This window comes from Labeo rohita, chromosome 9 (genome assembly GCF_022985175.1).
Source record: "Labeo rohita strain BAU-BD-2019 chromosome 9, IGBB_LRoh.1.0, whole genome shotgun sequence".
Classification (NCBI taxonomy): Eukaryota; Metazoa; Chordata; class Actinopteri; order Cypriniformes; family Cyprinidae; genus Labeo; species Labeo rohita.
In genome coordinates, this window is record NC_066877.1 from 11,145,380 (window position 1) to 11,166,484 (window position 21,105).

Below are 21,105 nucleotides of genomic sequence, written 5' to 3' on the forward strand. Positions count from 1 at the left end.
TCTGATCCACTTACTTTCATATGCAGTTTAGTTTCATAAGCATTAAAGTAAATGATATATTCTCATTTTATTCACAATGGTTAAAATTCAGCTGTGTAAAATTGTGTGTTTAAACGTGATTTTATATTAGACACATGATTTGCACAGGTTTTTATTTATTTATTTATTTTAACTACCAATTAGGCATATACATAAAGCGAAGCTTGTTAAAGTTGCAATTAACTTGTCCTAGTTGTGGCAACAGTTGTTTGTGATTCAGACATATAATGTAAACCAAGCTCTTTTCGGTTCCACATCCTGTCGAAGCATCACAAATATGAAAGCACAGCAAGTTATCAAGTAGTATCATGTCCTGTTTTTGTGATGGATAGCTGAAGCTCACAAAACTGAAAAACATTTGTGATGTCTTTGTTGTTTGGTGATAAGAAAGATACTGATGGATGACAGAAGTTTGACTTGTTTTTACTGATAAAATGTCATTTACGATCTGTTGCATTATTTGACTATTGGGATGTGAGGAGGATCGTTGTAGATTTTTGTGTTGTAAAAAATGAACAATTAATAAAAATTAACAAACAAATGGAAAAAAACGCTAAAATTTGGTTGAAACATCTCATGCTATTGATACAGCAGACAGTCCTTTACATGTCATGTCACGTCATAAAGCGACTCAAGAATTATAATTACTTTTTTAGTAAGAATATGATTGGTGATTCCAAACTGAGTAACATGCGCCATTATAACAGGTTGTGCAATATGCAACCAGATAATTTTAGTTTTACGTTTAGTTTAAGTCTGTTTTTTTTTAAGTTTCTGTTTGTTTGTTACATCAATTTAGTTGGTTTCAGTATGACATCAAAGGTGGAAAAAATCAGTTAAAACATAAGGGGTGTGAACTTTTTGAAGTCACTGTATAAAATGAGGTGTACAGTGTGATATCCACGACATCTCTCTTTAAAGTTGATAGAATAATTCTTTACTCCCATTATTTAACCTTAAAGAAACAGTTGATCACTTCTACATCTTGTCTATACAAACATTAAGATGTTATTATAAGGATGTCTTGAATCTGTTGAGACGAGTATAATTTTTTGTGCATATATGTGTAAATATCTGTCCATGTATACTTAATATTTGTAAATGCTTAACATGCACAATATTCGTTTTTTTTTAAATTATTTCTTTTTCTCTGAGTTTTAGTGTGTGTTTTGGTTTAGGGGTGGGTTGGGAATAATATTTTTCACTATTTTCTTGTATTTGTATTCTGTTGTTATTGTAAAAGTTTAATTAGATTAAGCAGCAAAAAAAAAAAAAAAAAAAAAAAAAAAATTAACTATCATGTTGTGTTCCGGACAATTTGACCCAGAGAGGTTATGTTTTATCCCAAAAACTAAATTTTATCACATTACACTAAAATAGGCTTAGATCAAGCCTACGATCAATCCATTCCAAAAAGGAATCCTTCAAGAAATCATAAATTAACAAAAAGACTGAATCCAATATTTGGGAATAATATAGTATAATGGGAGATTAATAAGCTTTTATTGAAAGTCTGGTCATTTTTTCCAGGAACACAAAATAACCCTAGTAAATAAGTATTGGATTTAAATTTTATACTAAGTGTAGTTCAAGTCTGTTAACATAACTACTAACTATTGCCGGAGACTTACTGATATAAAAAATGTAATTAAACTTTATTTGGAGTACTACTTGTGCGCAATGCACATTTCTTAACATTAAGCCTAAAATATGTTTTAATGTCACTATTGATGAGAACTGTATGATCTTTAAATAATACCGGTCTTTAAAGGCAAATAGTTAAAGTGTACCTAAAGTATACTTGCAATAAAATTCCAGTTTATCATAATCAAATATACTTAAGTATATATTTAGTTGAACTTCAGCACCACTTCTGCACAATTAAAGTGCATAAAGTACAAAATTAGTTGTTTCAATTTTGTACACTTTAAGTATACCAGTTTAGTATACTATTATAGTATACAATTGCAGGGTATTTTTATTAAGTACATAATATGTAAAGGTATTTAACATGAAATAAATGTATTTTAAATACATTTTAGTATATTTATTTTTCACTAGGGTAGGTAAAGAGTTTTCAGCACAGCACAAGGGTTAAATGTTAATATGTTTATTTAATTCTAATAAAATTGAAAGAAAATGAAAAAACAAAGACAGTGGTCAAATGTTATGTAAATACATGTGAATACATGCAAGTGAGAATTCATGTGAGTACATGTAATTGGAAAATACAGTTAGTACATGTCAATACATGCAGGTTAAAATTACATGAAAATACATGCAGGAAAAAATGACATGCGAGTACATGCAGGTGAGAATACATGTGAGTACATGCAAATGGAGATATTACCCCCTTAGAATTTCATATAGCTCTCTTTTTGCGAAAGCATAGGTGCTGTTGATGCTGAGGGCCTCCATTTGAAAGCGACCATCTGTGTAATAGAGATGAGTGACATCTGAGTGACATTTGTTCACATCTAAAGTCTTGAGTAAATGTCTATACAGCTTGTCGAAACAAAACTTAAACACGACCAGTCTGTCCATTAGAATAAAATCATTAGAATAGACAAGTGTCTCACCTGTACAATAAGACTGCAGAAAGTGATGATGAGAATGGCATACAGCAGAGGAAGCGGGCCTACATCATTTATGACAGCTTCCCGCTCTGAAGTCTGGCTCTGGCTCTGAATCTGGCTCGGGGTGGATGCAGTGGGGCAGATTGGGGTTTCTATGAAAAAAACATAGAATATTAGTTATTACTAAAGTTGCCCTCTGGATGGCACCCTACGCCCACCAAGTATTACTTTCACTGAAAACTTAGGCTATGTAAGCCTTTGTGAATCATTTAAATTTGAACAAAGATCACATTTTAGTGGATGAGGCCTCCTTTTTTGACAACAGGAAGCTGTTGGTATTTAACTGCCACTGTTCTCATCTTTGATGAATGTTTTTTTAGTCCTTTTAGCTTTTTTTAAAAGCGTACCTTAGCACACTTGCGTCATAAGGAAATCTACATTTTCAAAGAAAAACATCATTCTCGCGTAAAGTCAAAGTTTCCACTGGTAATATCAAATTGTAGAGCACAAAGTGCTGTAAAGTGAATCCTGCCGGGGAGGCCCCATTTCCACCCACTTCAGGTGGCCACAAGATTTCCTTGTTCACTCTTTTATAACACTCTCTGGCTCCCTCTAGAGCTTAAACAATGAAAAACGCTTACGTGTCGCGAACGCTATATTTAAAAAAAATAGCAAATTGGGATAAAATTGTGATAAGAAGTATATTATTTCATTTAAGTGATTACCTTATGACTATCTTCTAAAAAGCATAGCTTTTTCATTATTTCACTAATTGTTCGTAATGGTAACATAATAACATTAACACAAAAACACAATATTGTTATAGATCTATACTTTGACAACTGTGTACAAAAAAGATGAAACTGTGGGGAAACCACATGCAAGAGACTGAAAACAAGACTATCGCTTACCTTGTATGTAAACAACAGTGCCGTTCCCAACCCTTCTGAGATATGGAGGTGGGAACAGAATCTCAATTTCACAGCGATAGAAGTCTGTGTCGTTCCCTCGCAGTCCAGCGACGATCATGTCTACTCTTCCAGAGCTGATATTCCCTCTGCAATTAATTGTGCCATTTGTTGTGAAGGAGGGCTCGGAGAGGTTGACATAAGCGCTGCAGATCCTCTCAGGGCCGTGCAAACCTTTGTATAGAGAAACCTGCATTTCCTCTGGCTTTAACGTTGAAGTGAAGGAGCAGCGGAGAGGGACTTCTCCCTCTTTCCCAACCGCACGATAAGGCTGAGAAACATGCAGAGCTGGAAACAAAACAAAGGATCATCAGATGTAACCCAAATACTCACCACGGTTTTGTTTGAGTGCCAATTTAACTTCAGAACATTCATCTTTTAAGTACAGAAAAGTACATTTATGACAGAAGTACATATAAAGAATTCTGTCAGAATTCTGACTGAAAATGAGAATTTGGATCATGTTGGAAGTATTTCAAAAAAATTCAAATAAACATCTTAGCTGTCATAGAACATAAGATAATAGATACATTCTTCATTAAAAAGTAATTAATAAAAAAAGTATTTTACTATTTAAGCTGAATTTTGCCACACATGGCTAAAGCTGTTACTATCTAGACTATCTGTGCCTGAAAAGCACCAAACATTTGAAGCCCAGCAGGTACTTACCCAATCCCAGCGGGATGTATATAAAGATTCTAATAAGTGTGATTATCATTGTGTCATGTAATAACTGTGGAGGTATCCCCCCTGTCTCTTTATACTTCAGTGAGCTCTGGAAAGCTCTGTGACATCAGTAACGAAGCAGGAAACCTCAAGCTGACTGCAAATGCCCGTAAAGTGCTCAAATTTTGCAAGTAATGAAGCCAATTTGCACAATATGTGTAATCAAGGGGAAAAAATCGAATGAGCAGAATGAGACTCGAGCAAAAACAGTACAATAGCAGTGGAAATGGAAAATTTGGTTAAGGGTGTGGTTTGACTCTGACAGCCTATCATAAAGCCCAGTGGTCAAGAGATTATTTGACTCTCTGAATTTGGGGGAAAAATTAAAATCAGATACACTTGAAAGCAGATTCAGCACTTTCAAAATTAGTTCATTGAATTCTTTTTTCTTCTTTTTTTGGTCAGCATATCTGCTCATCACTTGTTCAGTGTTGCATCATATCAAATTATAGGGTGTGTTAGAAAATGAAGATGTCTCTTGGGAGAAAATAAAATGAAAATAAAGAAATAAAATGAAAGGATCAAATATTGTATCAAAATTACATTCCTTTCTCTTTGGCCACATTTTCTACTATATTAGGTGCTTTTTACCTACTACAATTTAAAGCTTTTGTTATAATGCATTTCTTGGTTCTCAACCTGTACATGTTGTTCTGTGAAACTAAAATTTGCATTCCTGCATGACATTTTGGAGAACAATGGTTATGTCTTGCCACCCACTACCCTCCTCTTTTTTCCTGTAGTTTCCTGTCTCACTGTCGCTTACAAAATATACTGATATATTCATCTAATATAATCATACTAGTATATTTTACCATTTACAGTCGGGTGCAATGCATAATATGGCCAATCCTGTAATTACAGATGAAGAGTTTATTTGCAAAATCAAGAAACTCATGCTATGCTATCATGTTTTTATTGTGTTAGTCAGATGCCTTTTTTTTAAGTTATTTTTTTACCTAACCCAACTTCAGTTTGATTGATATTAATTGGAATGCAAAATGAAAAAAACATGATTTTTGAATGTTTTTGCAAATGAACTCTTCAGATGCAATTACACATGCTAAAACTGAAGTGGGATCTTCTATAGTTGTAATGTTGTTATAACCTAAAACAGATCATGCAGTCATTGTCTTATGCGAAAGGATCTTGATTAGCTTGATTCTTTAATGAAACAGATTGTATTTTTCAATAAATCATGATTTCAAAACAAGTCACACTGAAGAAGTGCAAAAATGAAAGATTTTTGCAACAATGAAACTGCAAGTTTCTATTAAAGTCAGAGCGTCATAGTGTTTCAGTGTAAATAAACACCCACTGGGGTCAAAATCATTCTAATATGGCAATTTGCTGCTCCAGAAACATTTCTTATTATTATCAGTGTTGAAAATACCCTTATATTTTTGTGGAAATGGTGATACTTTTTTTTCAGGATACTTTTATTAATAGAATGTGTTAAAGAACAGCATTCATTTGAAAAAATATTTTTCTAACATTACAAACATTAAATAAACATCTAACATTAAATGTTTTTACTGTTTCTTTTGAGATATTTAATGCATCCTTGCTTTATTATTAATGTCTTTTGTAAAAAAAACGTACTTACTCCAAACTGGTATTTTATCATGTTTTATAATCAACACAACTGTTTTTAACATCGATAATAACATCGATAATAATAAAAATGTATCTTCAGCACCTAATCAGCATATTAGGATGATTTCTGAAGGATCATGTGACACTGAAGACTGGAGTAATGATGCTAAAAAAAATTCTTTTCATTACAGGAATAATTAACATTTTAAAATACATTCAAAAGAAAATAATATATCACAATATTACTGTTTTACAGCCTTAGTAAGCATAAGAGACTTCTTTTAAAAAACATTAAAATTCCTAATTACTCCAAACCTTTGACCCCCAGTGTACATATACTGTATATATACTTATTATACAACAGCAATAGTTACAAGAACAATTAGTAGATCTGTTTAATACACTCTCTGGGCAGTGCTGCTCAGATGATAGGAGGTACAAATGTAATATTGCAACGCTGCTGATATCTGCTGGATGCTGAGCTCCTCAGCGTCGTCTGAATCCTCCTGGTCTTGTGTTTATGTAGGGATTCTCAGGAGGCTCTGTGTTCTTAAGTTTATACTGAAATAAAAACACCATATCAGCAACTCCATAGTGCTAGTACATGAAACAACTTTTAAATCTTGATTTTGTGTGATTCCAAATATACACTTTGAATGAATATAGGGTTGATTATGAATTTTTAGAGGGCGTTGTGGCCCTGCTGCAAAGAACTGCATGTGCAAGTAAACATGTGGTTGCAGATATGGATACTCACTCTGAGGTAATAGCTGAAGACTGTGATAAACACATTATACAAAAAGATGACCCCACAGCCAACACTAAGCGGCAGTGTCTGATCAGTGGGACAAGTGACAGGTGATGACAGGTGATTTATAGGTGGCAGAGCATCTGAAATCAACAAAAACAATACTAAATAAAACATATGCTGATGTATTGTACACTTTCTACTGTAAAAGTGCTGTTGCAATATACTATTTTCATAGGTCTTTTATCCCATATTCTGTATTGGTTTAACTAATCAAGTGAAAATGTTGCAGTCATTGACTGATTTAAACTCTTTAAGCAGGGGATGCAACCAATGTCTATTCACGAATCAAATCATAAACACATTCAAATGTGAATTAAAATGAAGTGATTTGCTTCTTGTTTTACCTTTAATTATCAATATCTGGGGTGCAGATTGCCTGTTTTGTGTGTCCTCATTGTTGATTTTGCACTCGTAGAGTCCCGTGTCATTAGCTTCAGTCCTTAGGATCATATATGAGGCAGAAGACTTTTGTATGTCCTTTGGAAACTGCTGCTGCTTTTTTGGGTGCAGTTGTTTATCTCCCTTGTATAGAGTAATGTTTTTTCCGTTCTCTGAAACTGGACAGGACACAACTGCTGTTGCATTTTTATCCACTCTTTTTATTTCTCCATATTGAGCTGAAAGACAAAAGCATATATACACATTTTTTGTTTTTGAAAGAGAAAGTTAGAGATTGAGGATGTGGTTTCCTCTGCTTGTTTTTTGCCTCTCTATTGATTTGTTTGTTTTTTAATACAAAGTTTAATATTAATCCAAACATCTCTCTCTGATAAATATTCTGGATCACACAGTTATAAATATCCACCAGGAAGCAGATTCATACTCTGCACACCACATAAATCAACTGCGTAACTGAATTAAGAAGCAACAGAGAATCTCAAACCTTTGTCGAAAAAGCAGCTTGAGGAGGATTCTGTAAGTTCAGCATGGAAGATAGCAAGGAGAATAGCCATTGCTATGATCATCTGCTCAAGCATTTCTGCACTGCTGCTCCGAGCACGTGAAAACAGGGGAAAATGACTTCAGATAGAGGCACGGGTCAGACGGGGTGATGGGGTTGGGGCGGTTTCCTACATGCGTCACAACTTAACACTGTGGAGGACTGAGGAAAACAGCCAAACATTTGACAGTTGACTCGAATGGCTGGTCTTTGCATGTACTATTCTCTGGAGAAAAATAAAGTGCTCCCTTATGGTTAACTTCTTTTGTTCTTAATGTAATAAAAACAAAGAGTCGAAGAAGAAAACTGGCAAAACTGCTATGAACTGAAAATTATTCCAACACAACCAAACCACAACAAAGAAAATAAACACAGACTAGACATTTTCCAACCTTTAGGGTTTCTAAAAACTGAAAAGTCAGTGAATAGTCTTCCATGTTGTGGATTGTCACGTAACGAGATCACATTTATCCGTTTTGTTTTTTTGTTTTTTTTCACTATGTGCATTGAAACTTCTCGGTACTGTCACACCTGTCACGCACAAATACATTGCCTTGCAGTGCAGCTTTGCAGTGATAAGAGGAAATGAATGATTACAAAAGGAACGAAGAGGTGTTGACGGCAGTGTTGTGGTTACATTTTACATTCACAGTTACAAAGACAATTTTACCATCAGCATTCTGTAACATTCTGCAACTGCTGACTGCATTTACGAGCAAGCCAAGGCTTCTCTACCTCTGAATGCAGCGTTGCGTTTTCTACTAGTCTACTAGTCATTAATTAACATCCTGTTTTAAAAATGATTATTACAAATATATGTATTATGCACAGAAAATAGTGCAATTTATACTAGTTCTTCTTTTAAATAATGCTTTGATTATCCGCAATGCTAATTTTTTGTGTGTTTGTGTAGCATTTTATGTATACTACCTTTAAAATGTCAAATTGGTGCTTTTATAGCTTAGTGTGGGCTTTCATTAAATAATAATTTCTATACTCACAGCATTAAACTAGATTTGAAAATCCCATGCAGTAACAGATATAACCACTAAATGGCAGAATAGACACAATATCTCCAGCATTTGTTGGTTAGTTTACTGCAATAACATACAAGACTGTGATATTCACTTCTGTATATTTATAAATATATGTTTTTCTTTTACTATTTCTTTTGCTATCTACATTCTTTTACTATTAAGTATTTTTAACATTGTTAATGAATTTATAATCTTTGGTCTGTTCTTTAACCTGAATGCAGAGCATTTTCTTAATACAATACACATATAGTCTCCTCACTTAGAATAGAGACAGTGATGTAGACCACAAAAATATAGTCAGGATGAGATTGTAGTGGTCTCAGTTTCACATAGTGTTGATGAGTCACACTTGTTTGATGTGGTTAGGCTTCAGGCCTTCTTATATTTATACTTGTCTACTCTCATTTCATAGCCCTTTAAACTCCCTGACTAACATCATTATCTATACATCCACCTGTGGAATTACCTAAAACCTTGTGTGTGGAAGAATAAGGTTAATTAAACTGATTAAGGTGTCCCACAAATGAAGCTGATACAAAAAGTTACTTCTTACCAAGGCTGCACATATTTGATGAAACATACAGTAAAAAATACTGTTATAAAAACAGTGTAAAATAGTGTTACAATTACACAACTGCTTCTATATTAGTCGTTATTTTTTAACATGTAATCTATTCTTATGATGGTAAAGCTGAATTTTCAGCATCATTAGTTCAGTCTTCAGTATCACACAAACTTTCAGAAATCATTCTAATATGCCAATCTTCTTGTCAGGAAACATTTTTAGTATCAGTTTTAAAAACAGCTGTGCTGCTTTATATTGTTGTGGAAAAAGTGATACATTATTGAGGATTATTTGGTGAATAGAAAGTACAAAAAAAGAAAAGTGTTTATTTAAAATAGAGTTTTTGTTGTAACATTATAAATAAATACTGTCGGATCATTTTATGCATCCTAGCTAAATAGAGGTAGGGGAGACCGGGTATGGTTGTAACATGGGGAGAGTTGTAACAACACCAATTACACCAATCAGGGATAAGCTAAAATTAACCCTATGATAATTTTATTATTTACCCATTTCCTCCAAGATCTTATATAAATGGTTGTCAAGGCTGTAAATAGGTACATGCAGATCTTATTAAGAAAAAAATATATTTTGAGGTAAGAATGTAGATTTCTTTTATCAAAACTATATTTTGTTTAGTACTTAAATTGTCGCAGATAACTTACAATAAATTGTGGAATTTCAGGCAAAATGTGTAATACAGCTAGCTAAACACTGGATGACAGAGGTGGGGAAGTTGTAACACATCTTAACATCCCCTTACATGCAACTGAGAACTTCATGTTATCTATATGGAGACATTTGGCAGCTCCAAGCTAAAGGAAGTGTATGTGCCCTATGTGGTCTCTGGATCCACCAAACCTGCACTCTAGGGTTAAAAAAAACATTGATTTGTCACTCTGATTGAGAACATTCATACATAGACACAATCTCTCAATTTACACAGTTTTCTGTTAGATCTACATATTCTTTACCTTGGTACACTAGAGTTGAGTGTTCATTAGGCATAAAAACTATTTAGGAAGTTTGTTCTAGCAGTCTATCCTGCATCAAGCAGAAAGTGAAGCTGTGGTCAGTTACAGAAAGCGAGACATTGTTTTGTATTGTTGTTACAGATTGTCTCAATAAACCTGTTTTTGAAGCATACTTCATGTGGTGGCTGCTGTTTTTGCTTCTTTTGACTAATTGTTACAACTTACCCCAGCATGTGTTAGCCTATAACCTACACCGGCAGTGGGGTAGATTGTAACAAAGGCACTCAATGTATTTGACATCAGCTTATAAGAGCTGTGATATTTTTGCAGAGGTTTGAATTGGTGCCTTTTGTAGTAAACAAATGTGGGTACTTAGAGTGTTTTCACAACGTGTCATCAAGCGGCCATATTGTTATTCTGTTCTGAGCTGTAGCCTACTAATCAGTCTGACCAAGAAAAACATTTGAAGTATTATAGACTTATAACAAATCAAGCAGAAGAGTGCAAGAAACTGGAACAAAAGGCGTTTGTGGTTGGTCAAACTGAACCAGGATTTCCCAGTCAAGAATCTTGACAACATTCCTGTTTTTTCTTTTCATTTCTGATCAGGTATAGGCTAATATCTTAATTCATGTTTGTACATATGTTTATCACCTATTAACATTAGTTTGCCAAAATGGTTCACCCTTTCCTGCTTACTAAGTCCTACTCTATATGATTTTGCAGCTTCCACACAGTAGTGCATTAGCTGTGCAATCCATGCTGTTGTTTACATCCGATTATCACCAATATGGCTGCACATCCGGATAACTGACCAAATCTTGAAGCAAGTGCAAACCACAGTTTGAGTACTAGCTCAAAAATTCAGCTAGTTATAGATGCTGAAACAAAAAGTGTTACAACCATACCTGATCTCCCCTATTTAAAAATAAAAACAATACTGACCAAACTTTTGAACAGGTACATTTTTTTATTTTTTTTACACAAAAGCAACTTGCATTAGGCTATTTCACTAGAAGATTGACAAAACATTTAGTTTTTTATTATTTAGCCTACCTTAAAGTTGTAAATAAAGATTTAAATATCACAAAGATGTCATACAAACTTTAGTACTTTGTTTAAGATGCAAAAATTTTACTATGCGAAATAATATCAACATATTGTGCCCCGAAAATGTCCTGTGTTGGCATATGTTGACATTTTTAATGGGAGAACCATTGTGTATTTCCATGCCTTGGGTGACGTCACAACGGGTAGGGCGCAATCACATGGATTTCGGGGCTGGACAGGAAACGGAGACGCCAGGAACGCGCATCGGTCCGCAGCTCAGAACGGGAATGGAAGCGGGAGAGAAACGGGAGGCTCGCTCGTCTCATCATCACCATCAAATATAAGCGATCGGCACGGGAAGCGAAATCCCGATTTAGGTGAAAGAGGAGCTGGGATTCTGTCGCTGGATTTGCGCAACACATCAGTGGCTTTTTTCCCATTGTTACCGTTTCCTTCGGTCAAGACAGAAGCCGCAGAAGCGTCGGCTGGTTTGCGACAGTAAGCGCTTACTCTTTATTTATGCTCGCTGCTGCATGCGACCTCTTTCTGAAATAAAGATATTAATGAGAGGATCACAAGCATGGCTTGTGTATTTGACGCTGGCGGCGTATTATTAGCTCCTGATCTAGGGATACACAGAGGAAAATCCAGGGAACAGCCCTGAAATTCAGACAGCTGTGCAGTGCCTTCAATGTCTGAGGGCTGCTCCCTTGATTTCAGTGTGTAAAAATTCGATAATAAAATACCGACACGATTAATGGATTCTGTTGAAGATGCCGATTTGTAAGGGTTTGCAGTAGCAATTACGGCAAGAATAAGAAACCTGGAACAATAAAGTGAGATTAATCAGTCTGTCAAAGAGAGAGGATGAGATGCATCTCCATTTATCTGAATGCATCTGCTGTTATTCCGGCTCTTGAGGGTGGTTGAGATGTTTAACCTCAGATGTTTCATTTGCTAAAAGCCTTTTGGGGTTTCAGCATCGCTGTATCTAATGCAAGCCTCATTTCTGCTGTTATTGGTGTTTTTTCCTCATCCTACCTGGTGGAGTGTGTTCTGCAGTAACACATACTGCAAACAGATGAGCTGTTGCCAAATTGGACCTCCCCTCCCCTCCACACACACACACACACACACTGATATGTTCAGGCTCCACCCTTTGCCATGACAGCTGTGGGTTTAGTGCCAGTCTTGGTGCCCATAGAGTGGAGGCCTATTTTCACACATTTTTGTCCAGCTCGTAAGAGTTTGTGTATGTGCTAGCAGGAATCTTTTGATATTTATTTCTGAGGCTTTATTTGGAAAGTCAGTCTCTGTAAAGGCATATTGTCATATTATATGGAGTACGCTGTCACAATGAAACTTGCCATTAAATATTTATAGTTGTCAGCATATAAACACTAACACAGTTCAGCAGAAAAAATGAGAAGTTAACATTTCATATGACAATTTTTGCCCTACAGAAATCATTAAACTAAGAAATAAGAACATTTAAACTAAAAAAAGCAATGATACGTTTATTCAGTAAGAATGCATTTAATTGATTAAAAAATGACACTAAGGACTTCTACAATTGCAAATAATTGTATTATACCTGGAAAAAAAAATTGGGAAAAAGTACAAAAATATTAAGCGATGCAACTGTTTTCAACACTGATAATAGTAATGTTACGTGATCAACAAATCAGCATATTAAATGATTTCTGAAGCATCATGTGACACTGAAGGCTGGAACAATAGTTGCTGAAAATTCAGCTTTGCCATCACAGGGATAAATTACATATTAAAATGTATTCAAATAGAAAACATAACTTTTAATAATAAATTGTAATAATATTTCATATATATATATTTTTAAATTAAATAAAAGCAGCTTTGGTAAGCAAAAAAAAAAAATCATTAATCATGCATATAGTTGAATTTTTAACTCCAAATTGTATCATTCAGAGAAAGCCATTGTCATAACTAGTCACTGTCTTTCATAAAGACTGTTCTAAAAGCCACTTTTTCAACCAGTAGGTCATATTCCTCCCCCCAAAAAAAGGCTAGTCCAAAATAATGTTTTTGTGGCTGTTATGCTAGTAGATTGCAGATGAGTGAGTAGATCACCTTACATATGTGATGCTGGACCACATAATCAGTCATAAGGGTCCGTTTATTTTTATTTTTACATGAATAAATAAGCTTTCTATTAATGTATGGTTTGTTATGATAGGACAATATTTGGCCAAGATACAACTATTTAAATATCTGAAATCTAAGGGTGCAAAAAAAAAAAAAAGTAAATATTGAAAAAATCGCCTTTTAAAGTTGTCCAAATGAATTTCTTAGCTTTGCATATTACTAATCAAAAACTCAGTTTTGACATATTTACAGTAGGAAATTTAGAAAATATCTTAATGGAACATGATCTTTACATAATATCCTAATGATTTTTGGCATAAATAAAAAAAAATCAATAATTTTGACCCATGCAATGTATTGTGGGCTATTGCTACAAATATACCCATGCTACTTATGACTGGTTTTGTGTTCCAGGGTCACATATGCATTAATAAAAGCATCTTTGATGACGTTAATATGCATAGAGGCTAGAGCTAGAGCTCAGATCTGAAATGTGTATCATTGGTATACAGGAAATATTTTAGCAAGCTCTTTGCCTCAGATCTTGGAAGCTTTACTGCATTTGCTGCTGGTAATGCATTAAACTTGAGATTTATTTTTCTGCACAGAGTGCTGTTGCTTCAGTCTACTCCACTGGGAGCAGTAGAATATGTGCTGAGAGGGATGTAAAACCATGAAATAGTTTATTTTTTTTCGTAGAAGAATGGGATTTTTATTCTTAAGTGTTGCTATCTCAATAAGGCCTTTCCCCTAAAATGCACTGTTAGTGATATTCGTATAATTCGTTTTCATTACCCCTCACCATATGTGCAGCATTGAGCCAGTGTCCATCCCCTCCGGATTTCTCTTTCTGGAGCTGGCCTCCTATACCAGAATGACGTCAGGTGATTGTGAAACTAGGGTGGATGCTGGCTGTGAGGGCCCTGGAGTCCAGATGCAACCTGGATCTTTTTCTGCTCGACAGATTCTTTGTTCTAAGTGATCATAAATGAGTCCTGATAAAGATCCGGTAGGTTCTCTGTGGTGCTGACCTTTGCAGCATGAGCAGCTATCTGACGGCTCTCACTGCGCCCACTCTCCCTCGACTCAGGACTGAAACTGGAGACGACTGCGAGGCTCTTCAGGATGAGGGAAAAGAGCAGACGAAGAGGAAACAGGCAGCTAGGATGAAAGGGAGTGAAATGATTTAAATTAATAGCATCCCACGAGTCTCGGACGAAAGGACGTCCTTTGTTGGGGCAGAAGCAGGTCAACCGTGTGCATCAATCTTCGAGGCAGCACAAGTGCACTATTGCTAATGTTTCGTGAGGGAGGGAGCACTTCGTGCCAACTTTAATCAGCTCATTTCGGTGACATCTGCTGTATAGCAGCTCAAATGTATTGTCAGGTGTGTGAGATCTGTCATCGGTTTATAGTTTGGCTCATGAATGAAACTCAATGCAGATATTTGCTCCCCTGGATAACAGACCTTAGACCAAAGCCTGATTTGTCATCAGAGTGATTCGTCATAAACCCCTCTGTCTCCACTGCAAACATGTAAAGGTGGAACGGGGTGACTCATGTCGGAGTGTTTGTACACATGGTTTGTTGAACTTTGCATTGTGATCTGATGTTTTATTTAGGCGTGTTTGGTTTTGTATTACGTTCACATCAATGTGTTACTACAATGGGAGATTTTGCCCCCTTGCGTTGGCTTCCCTTCTGACAGAACTGCTTACATTGTAACCTGCCTATGTTGGGTAAAAGATTAAAAGTGTTTACAGCCTCTCATCCACTGTTGTTTTAGAAACATTGGCAGCTGCCACCAGGCAGTGACATGGTTTTATCTGTGTGTGTGTGAAAGGCAGACTTGTTGCAGAGGAATATTTGTTGCATTCATGCGCTTAATTTGCCATCACAATGCATGAATTAGCCTGTCCAAAACATTAAAAGGATAGTTCCAAAGATGAAAATTCTGTTATTAGTTACTCACCCTCATGTTTTTCCAAAGCCGTAAAACCGTTCATCTTCAGAACACAAATTTAGATATTTTTGATGAAATCTGAGAGCTTTGTGACCCTGTATAGACAGCAATGTAACTACGAAGTTCAAGGCCCAGAAAGGAAGCAAGGGCATCGTTAAAATAATCCATGTGACATCAGTGGCTCAACTGTAATTTTATGAAGCTACGAGAATACTATTTTGTGCGCAAAAAAAACAAAAACGTCTTTCGTCAACAATTCGACATACGTTTATGAAAGTATCACAATGCATGTGTGTGTGTTGCTGCTGTCGCAGGAGCTGGTGTTCTGACGTAGAACCCAGATGTGCTACGCTATGTTTACAAGCAGAAGAAGACACACGCTGTACATAAAACAGTTTTCGTAAACACGTCTGAAGATTTCGACAGAGAGAATGACTTGCATTTTTTCCCCCAGCCTTACTTATTTATACCAGAATATACAGACGATGAACTAAGAGAGATGGACGTTCTACGTCAGAACGCTGGCTCCTGCGTCAGCAGCACCACACGCATGTGTCACGCATATGGGTTTGGAACGACAGAAGGGTAAGCAATTAATGACAGAATTTTCATTTTTGGGTAAACTATCCCTTTAAGTCGCAATGATACAGAAATGGATCTTTTCTTCCAAGTGAAATGGATTATTGGGAGAAAAATGCCTATGGGTATGGATTTGCTTCTATCCATTGGTTGTTGATTAGATGAAAGCAGAAATTAATGCAAGTTTGCAGTCAGTTGTAAGAAAGGTGCTTCACCAAAGAAACTTGTTTTTTTTTGTTTTTTTTTCCAGTGGTGCAATGCTTTGTCCCTCTTTATTTTAATTACATTTTTTTGGTTTGTTTTCACTGAAAAGTGTTAGTATCTCTGTGGTCCTTTAAAAACAGTGCTCTGTCTGTTTGAGCATCTTGACCAGCAAAGCATCATTGTTCGTTTGGCTTTGGGACTTTCTGTTTGACCAGTGGTAGGTGGGGAGGGGGGAGTGTTTGGAAAAACCAGTTTGAAAACAAACATAATTTTTGCAATTCCATTTGGCGACACTAGTGGCACAGAAATTACATGCTTCACTTTAATGTCCTGATAGTTCTCTTAAAGGGGCCATGAACTTCCTTTGTTTTTGTTTTTATTTTGTACTGTTCTCTGAGGTCCACTTATAATGTTATCAAGATTTTTATATCAAAAACACTGTAATTTAGAAGTAATAGGCTATTTTCTGTCCTGGTTTGTCCCCGCTCATTAGAGCGTTCTGTTTAAATAGGCGTGGCGGATTGTAAACTCGGAAGTAAACGCCCACTGCTATGATTGGCTGACAGTTTGACAACCTACATCCTTAATAGATGGATGCTGCTGTGAGTCAGGTCAGAAATGCATAAATACTCAGTACATATCAGATGATCAGTAATAACGGACAAAGCAGTAGCGACCATGTAATAAAAACAGTTACTCAGACTTCTGGTGTGCGACTTTACTGTCAGATCCTGACAGAAAATCCTGGTAAAATGAATTGAACAAAAGACCAAGTTCTTACTGATGCGGATCTGTTTGGAGCCATCTTTATCATTTGGTATCGATTTCGAAAGTCAAAGTATAACTGGAAAAACAGCGCACATAAGAAAGCGATTGCACGCTTTCACGAGCATCGGTATCTGCACGCAACTAGAGATTGCACGCTTCCCACCCGAAACACCCCCTCCCGCTCACCATGATTTGTGCCTTTGTGTTTCTACCAACCACCTCACGGCAAGTTTCTGAAGCATCCCAGAAGCGGCTCTCTGCACTGCATCGCTAAAGTTACGTGCCTAGTCTATTTTTGATGGATAATAATAATAATCGTCTTGCTATCTTCAAAGGCATGATACTATCGTCTGTCGGCACAACCCTACTGCGTTCCCTTCTCGTTATTTACATTACGTGCGTGAACTGGTGGTAGAAGCAGGCGTTCTGGTAGAAGCACTTCTGTGGAGGCACTATTACTTCATAAAGTGGTACATTCCACAACCCGTCGTTTTGGCAGATTGTCTTCAGTATACACTGTTTTTAGAATGAGAAAGATTCGAGTTCTGAAACTTACAGATTGTTTTTATAGCACAATGACTTCTTATATTTCAAAAGTTCCAGGGAATTTTAATTTCTCAAATCATGAGCCCTTTAATTGCCTTTTATAGAGTATGTGCCTGCCCACTCTTGTTATGAACAGCATTTTTGTACATTGCTGATTGAACATGATCCACACATCAAGATTGTTACTTGAGGCTTGCACGCTGACATTTCACTTATTTTTTTTTCGCAGCCTAATTTGGCAAACTTATCATTATTTGGCAAAATTTAAAGGTGAATCCAGTCATTTCAATAGGAATGTACACTATTTGGAATTTTGTGTGAAGATAAAAGATTTCCTCACGAGCTGATAAAACAAATATGGCATGTCTTGACAGCAACATCTGTGTGAGTTGTGCTTCACAACAGTATTGATAATAGACAATAGACCTTTTTTCCTGTGAATGTTTGCTGAAATTCAAACACAAAAAATATCTCACCCAAAAAAATAAATTCTTTCATTTAATCACCCTCATGTTGTTGCAAACCCATATGACTTGGCAAGAAAGTCGTACAAGTTTGGACAACATGAGGGTGAGTAAACGATGACAGATTTGTATTTTAAATCTGTTAAGACCGCAGATAGCAAAGTGGTTCTTTTGACAGGCTACAGCCTTCATTTGAGCTCCTTTAGCCACTGACCGTCAGTGAGATTAAGTGTCACGTTATGCTGCTGCCAAGATTTTATAGACACAGTTGACCTTGGCAGCCGCCTTCCCCGCATCCCTCTGAGAGAACTGACTGTTTCCCATAGGACACAGGCTAAAGGGAGAGAAGGAATGAATAACCAGAGCTCTATCAGTTCTGCTCAAGGACTATCATCAGATGAGTGTGAAGTGACACTCTCAACGTGTGCTGTGCAAGTTTCTCTGCCCTTGCATTCCTCAGGAGTGCTTCAGAAATGCAGTACATGTGATTCTTATTATGAGGCACCGTATTAAGGGATAATGTACAGTCAGCTGCTCATTACAAAATAAACCAGATGGAGTAATCATGACCCCATTGTGAAGTAAAAGTGTCTTATAACACCCTAAAGGAGTTTATTTTGTGATTACAACCTGCTGACTGTACATTATACTGTTTATTACATGGCCACTCACCAAATAAATACATAATATTGATTTCAGTTATAGTGTTTTATTAGATGAGAAGGTCCAAAAAAATGCAGTGAAACTTTGGACCTTTAACCCACTGTTCCTTATTGAAATCCACTATATGGAGAAAAATCCTGGAATGTTTTCCTCAGAAACCTTCATTCCTTTTCAACTGAAGAAAGACAGACTTGAACATCTTGGATGACATGGGGTTGAGTAAATTATCAGGAAAGTTTTATTCTGGAAGTGAACTAATCCTGTAGGATTCTTGTAGGATGTAGGATCTTAAATCAGTAAAACCCCAATTTCATTAGCAAAAATTAAATATGGCCTTGACTCTATGATGTATCATGCTGTGGCCATTATACCAAAATACTTACTTGACAGCAGAATGATTGACCAGTCAAAACCATGTAATCAGTCTTGTTAATGTTTGTTCCACATTATTGATGTTCACTGCTGATAGAGAGCGCTTTAAATGTGTTTGTGGTTAAGCTGATTGCCTGTGGTGCTTTCTGATATTGTTGTGAGTGCAGAGAGGGTTGGTTGTTGTCTGTAACAGTGCTGCAGATCAAGCCATCATCAGCTGCAGTTGGTAATAAAAGGTGGTGTAATTTGTATTTGGTAATATCTAATTAGTTTGTATGCTATGATATTTTGCTGATTCATTCTATTGCTGTGTGAGCAGCTTCTGTTTTGGTGGATAGGTGGAACAATGCCTCACCCTATGTAAATACACAACATGATTCAGCCAATCAGCTCTACTTCTCCTTTAGCAGTGCTCCGCAGATTTGGTTTCAGTAAAAGGTGAAGTACTGTTTAGTAAGATGCAGTGTGTAATTTCTATGCCGGTGGCATCATATGGGTGTAATCTGTTTGTTTAAAAGGCCCAACTTGGCAACGTTGGCACCAATGACGTGAGTTTGGAATAGGACTACCTGTTTGACTGAACCAAGAAGGCATATAATAGCAGAAAAAATCTGTTAGCATTCCTGTTTATTTTAATGACAGTTGCTTGCCTTTTCAGAAGACCCCCCCAGAAGTACAGTTGAGGTCAGAAGATTTTGTAATTTTGTATTGTAATTTTGTTGTTTAGTGATACTTGTTCATGAGTCCCTTGTTTGTCCTGAACAGTTTAAGTGCTCGTTGTGTATTTGAACCCTTTCCAACAATGACTGTATGATTCTGAGATCCATATTTTCACACTGAGGACAACTGAGGGACTCATATGCAACTATTACAGAAGGTTCAAACGCTGACTGATGCTTCAGAAAGAAAAACCAGGGGTGTAAACTTTTGAACAAAATGAAGATGTGTACATTTTTCTTATTTTGCCTAAATATAATTTTTTTTTTTCATTTAGTTCTGCCTTTCAGAAGCTACAGAAGATACTTACATGTTTCCCAGAAAACTAAATAAGTTCAATTTACCCTAAACTTCAAATGCCAAAAGTTTTCACCCTCCCGGCTCTTAATGCATTGTGCTTCCTTCTGGAGCATAAGTAAGCCTTTGAACCTTCTGTAATAGTTGCATATGAGATGGATCCCAAAATAATACGGTCATTGTTGGAAAGGGTTCAAATACACAAAAATGCTGAAAATCCTTCAGTTCCTTTTGGTTTTTTCTGAAGAATAGCAGGCAGTTTAACTGTTCGGTTTAACTTTTATGTGAAATCTTATTTAGGTCAGTACTAAATAAAAAATAACATGCATTTTGCATGATTCCTCTCATTTTGGTAAAATAATTAACATTTTTCAGTTTCTGCAAGGTGTATGTAAACATTTGCCCTCAACTGTATATGATTTAAAATTTGCTGTCTTTGCTCATGGGTTTTGGCAACCAGGTTTTGAACCAGTGACACTGAGCTATGTCCAAAGCAGTGACCTACCAACAACTCTTAATGTCTCTGTATCAGTCCTGATCTACAGGACTCTCATAAGACAGCCAAGTGTGTTCAGGGAAGTGTGTTAGATAGTGACAATGCGGGTAGAGTTCGCATGAAAGAGCATCAGCTATCACGGCCTGTGCTGTCTCACTGTCAGCTCAAATAGTGGGAGACGTGTCTCTGGCTGCGCGATTGCTGCATAGTTATCTGTGTTCCTAAATCTCATCTCAATCAAATCTCTGCGTGGCTTTGTCAGTGGAATCCGAGCGTCACAAGTTGTTCTGTCTTGACCTGTATGTGTTTAAATCTTTGAGGTCCTACCTGGATGTAGCCACGCAACCCAGTTTGTTATTGGTTTTATAGATGATTCATAAAAGGTGGTAATCTCTCAGCAGTAAAACTACACTTACCAGGAAGCCAGATCGTAAAAAGAAAAGAGTTCGAATAGAAAAAAGTATAAATAACTTTCTGCTGAGTTAATATAATGTCGAAATCCATGCTTGGAAAATCTAACCTCATTTGCTTTTGCTTCACTCGTCCAGTGTTGTTGCTTCCCAGCGTGCCAGGCGTTCTGCTCTGTTCCCTGTTTGGTGGACTGGGGGAAGAATGAGAGGATGGAGATCA

The 21,105-nt window shown here is 36.3% G+C and overlaps 2 protein-coding genes across 4 annotated transcripts in view; one reads left to right on the forward strand and one right to left on the reverse strand.

The window, feature by feature from the left end:
* Positions 1 to 2,133: 2,133 nt before the first annotated feature.
* Positions 2,134 to 4,471, reverse strand: LOC127171460 (T-cell-specific surface glycoprotein CD28-like). The gene is made up of 4 exons (XM_051120143.1): positions 4,253 to 4,471; positions 3,527 to 3,871; positions 2,619 to 2,767; positions 2,134 to 2,471 (listed from the first exon to the last, which is right to left on the reverse strand). Exons 1-4 carry the CDS (start codon positions 4,299 to 4,301, stop codon positions 2,394 to 2,396), a joined length of 621 nt encoding a protein of 206 aa, XP_050976100.1. The 5' UTR covers positions 4,302 to 4,471; the 3' UTR covers positions 2,134 to 2,393.
* A 7,053-nt stretch (positions 4,472 to 11,524) lies between these two features.
* Positions 11,525 to 21,105, forward strand: part of raph1a (Ras association (RalGDS/AF-6) and pleckstrin homology domains 1a) — a 76,811-nt gene continuing 67,230 nt past the window's right edge. For all 3 annotated transcript variants that reach the window (XM_051118886.1, XM_051118891.1, XM_051118887.1), the window contains exon 1: positions 11,525 to 11,780. The gene's annotated coding sequence lies outside the window, so the exon portion shown is untranslated. The remainder of the gene's footprint in view (positions 11,781 to 21,105) is intronic.

Coding starts and splice junctions, on each gene's coding strand:
- LOC127171460 (XM_051120143.1), bottom strand. CDS start 4,301: ATGATAATCACACTTATTAGAATCTTTATATACATCCCGCTGGGATTG. Junction 2,768..3,526: donor CACTGTTGTTTACATACAAG/GTAAGCGATAGT, acceptor TTTTTTTCATAG/AAACCCCAATCTGCCCCACT. Junction 2,472..2,618: donor TCTGCAGTCTTATTGTACAG/GTGAGACACTTG, acceptor TCTATTACACAG/ATGGTCGCTTTCAAATGGAG.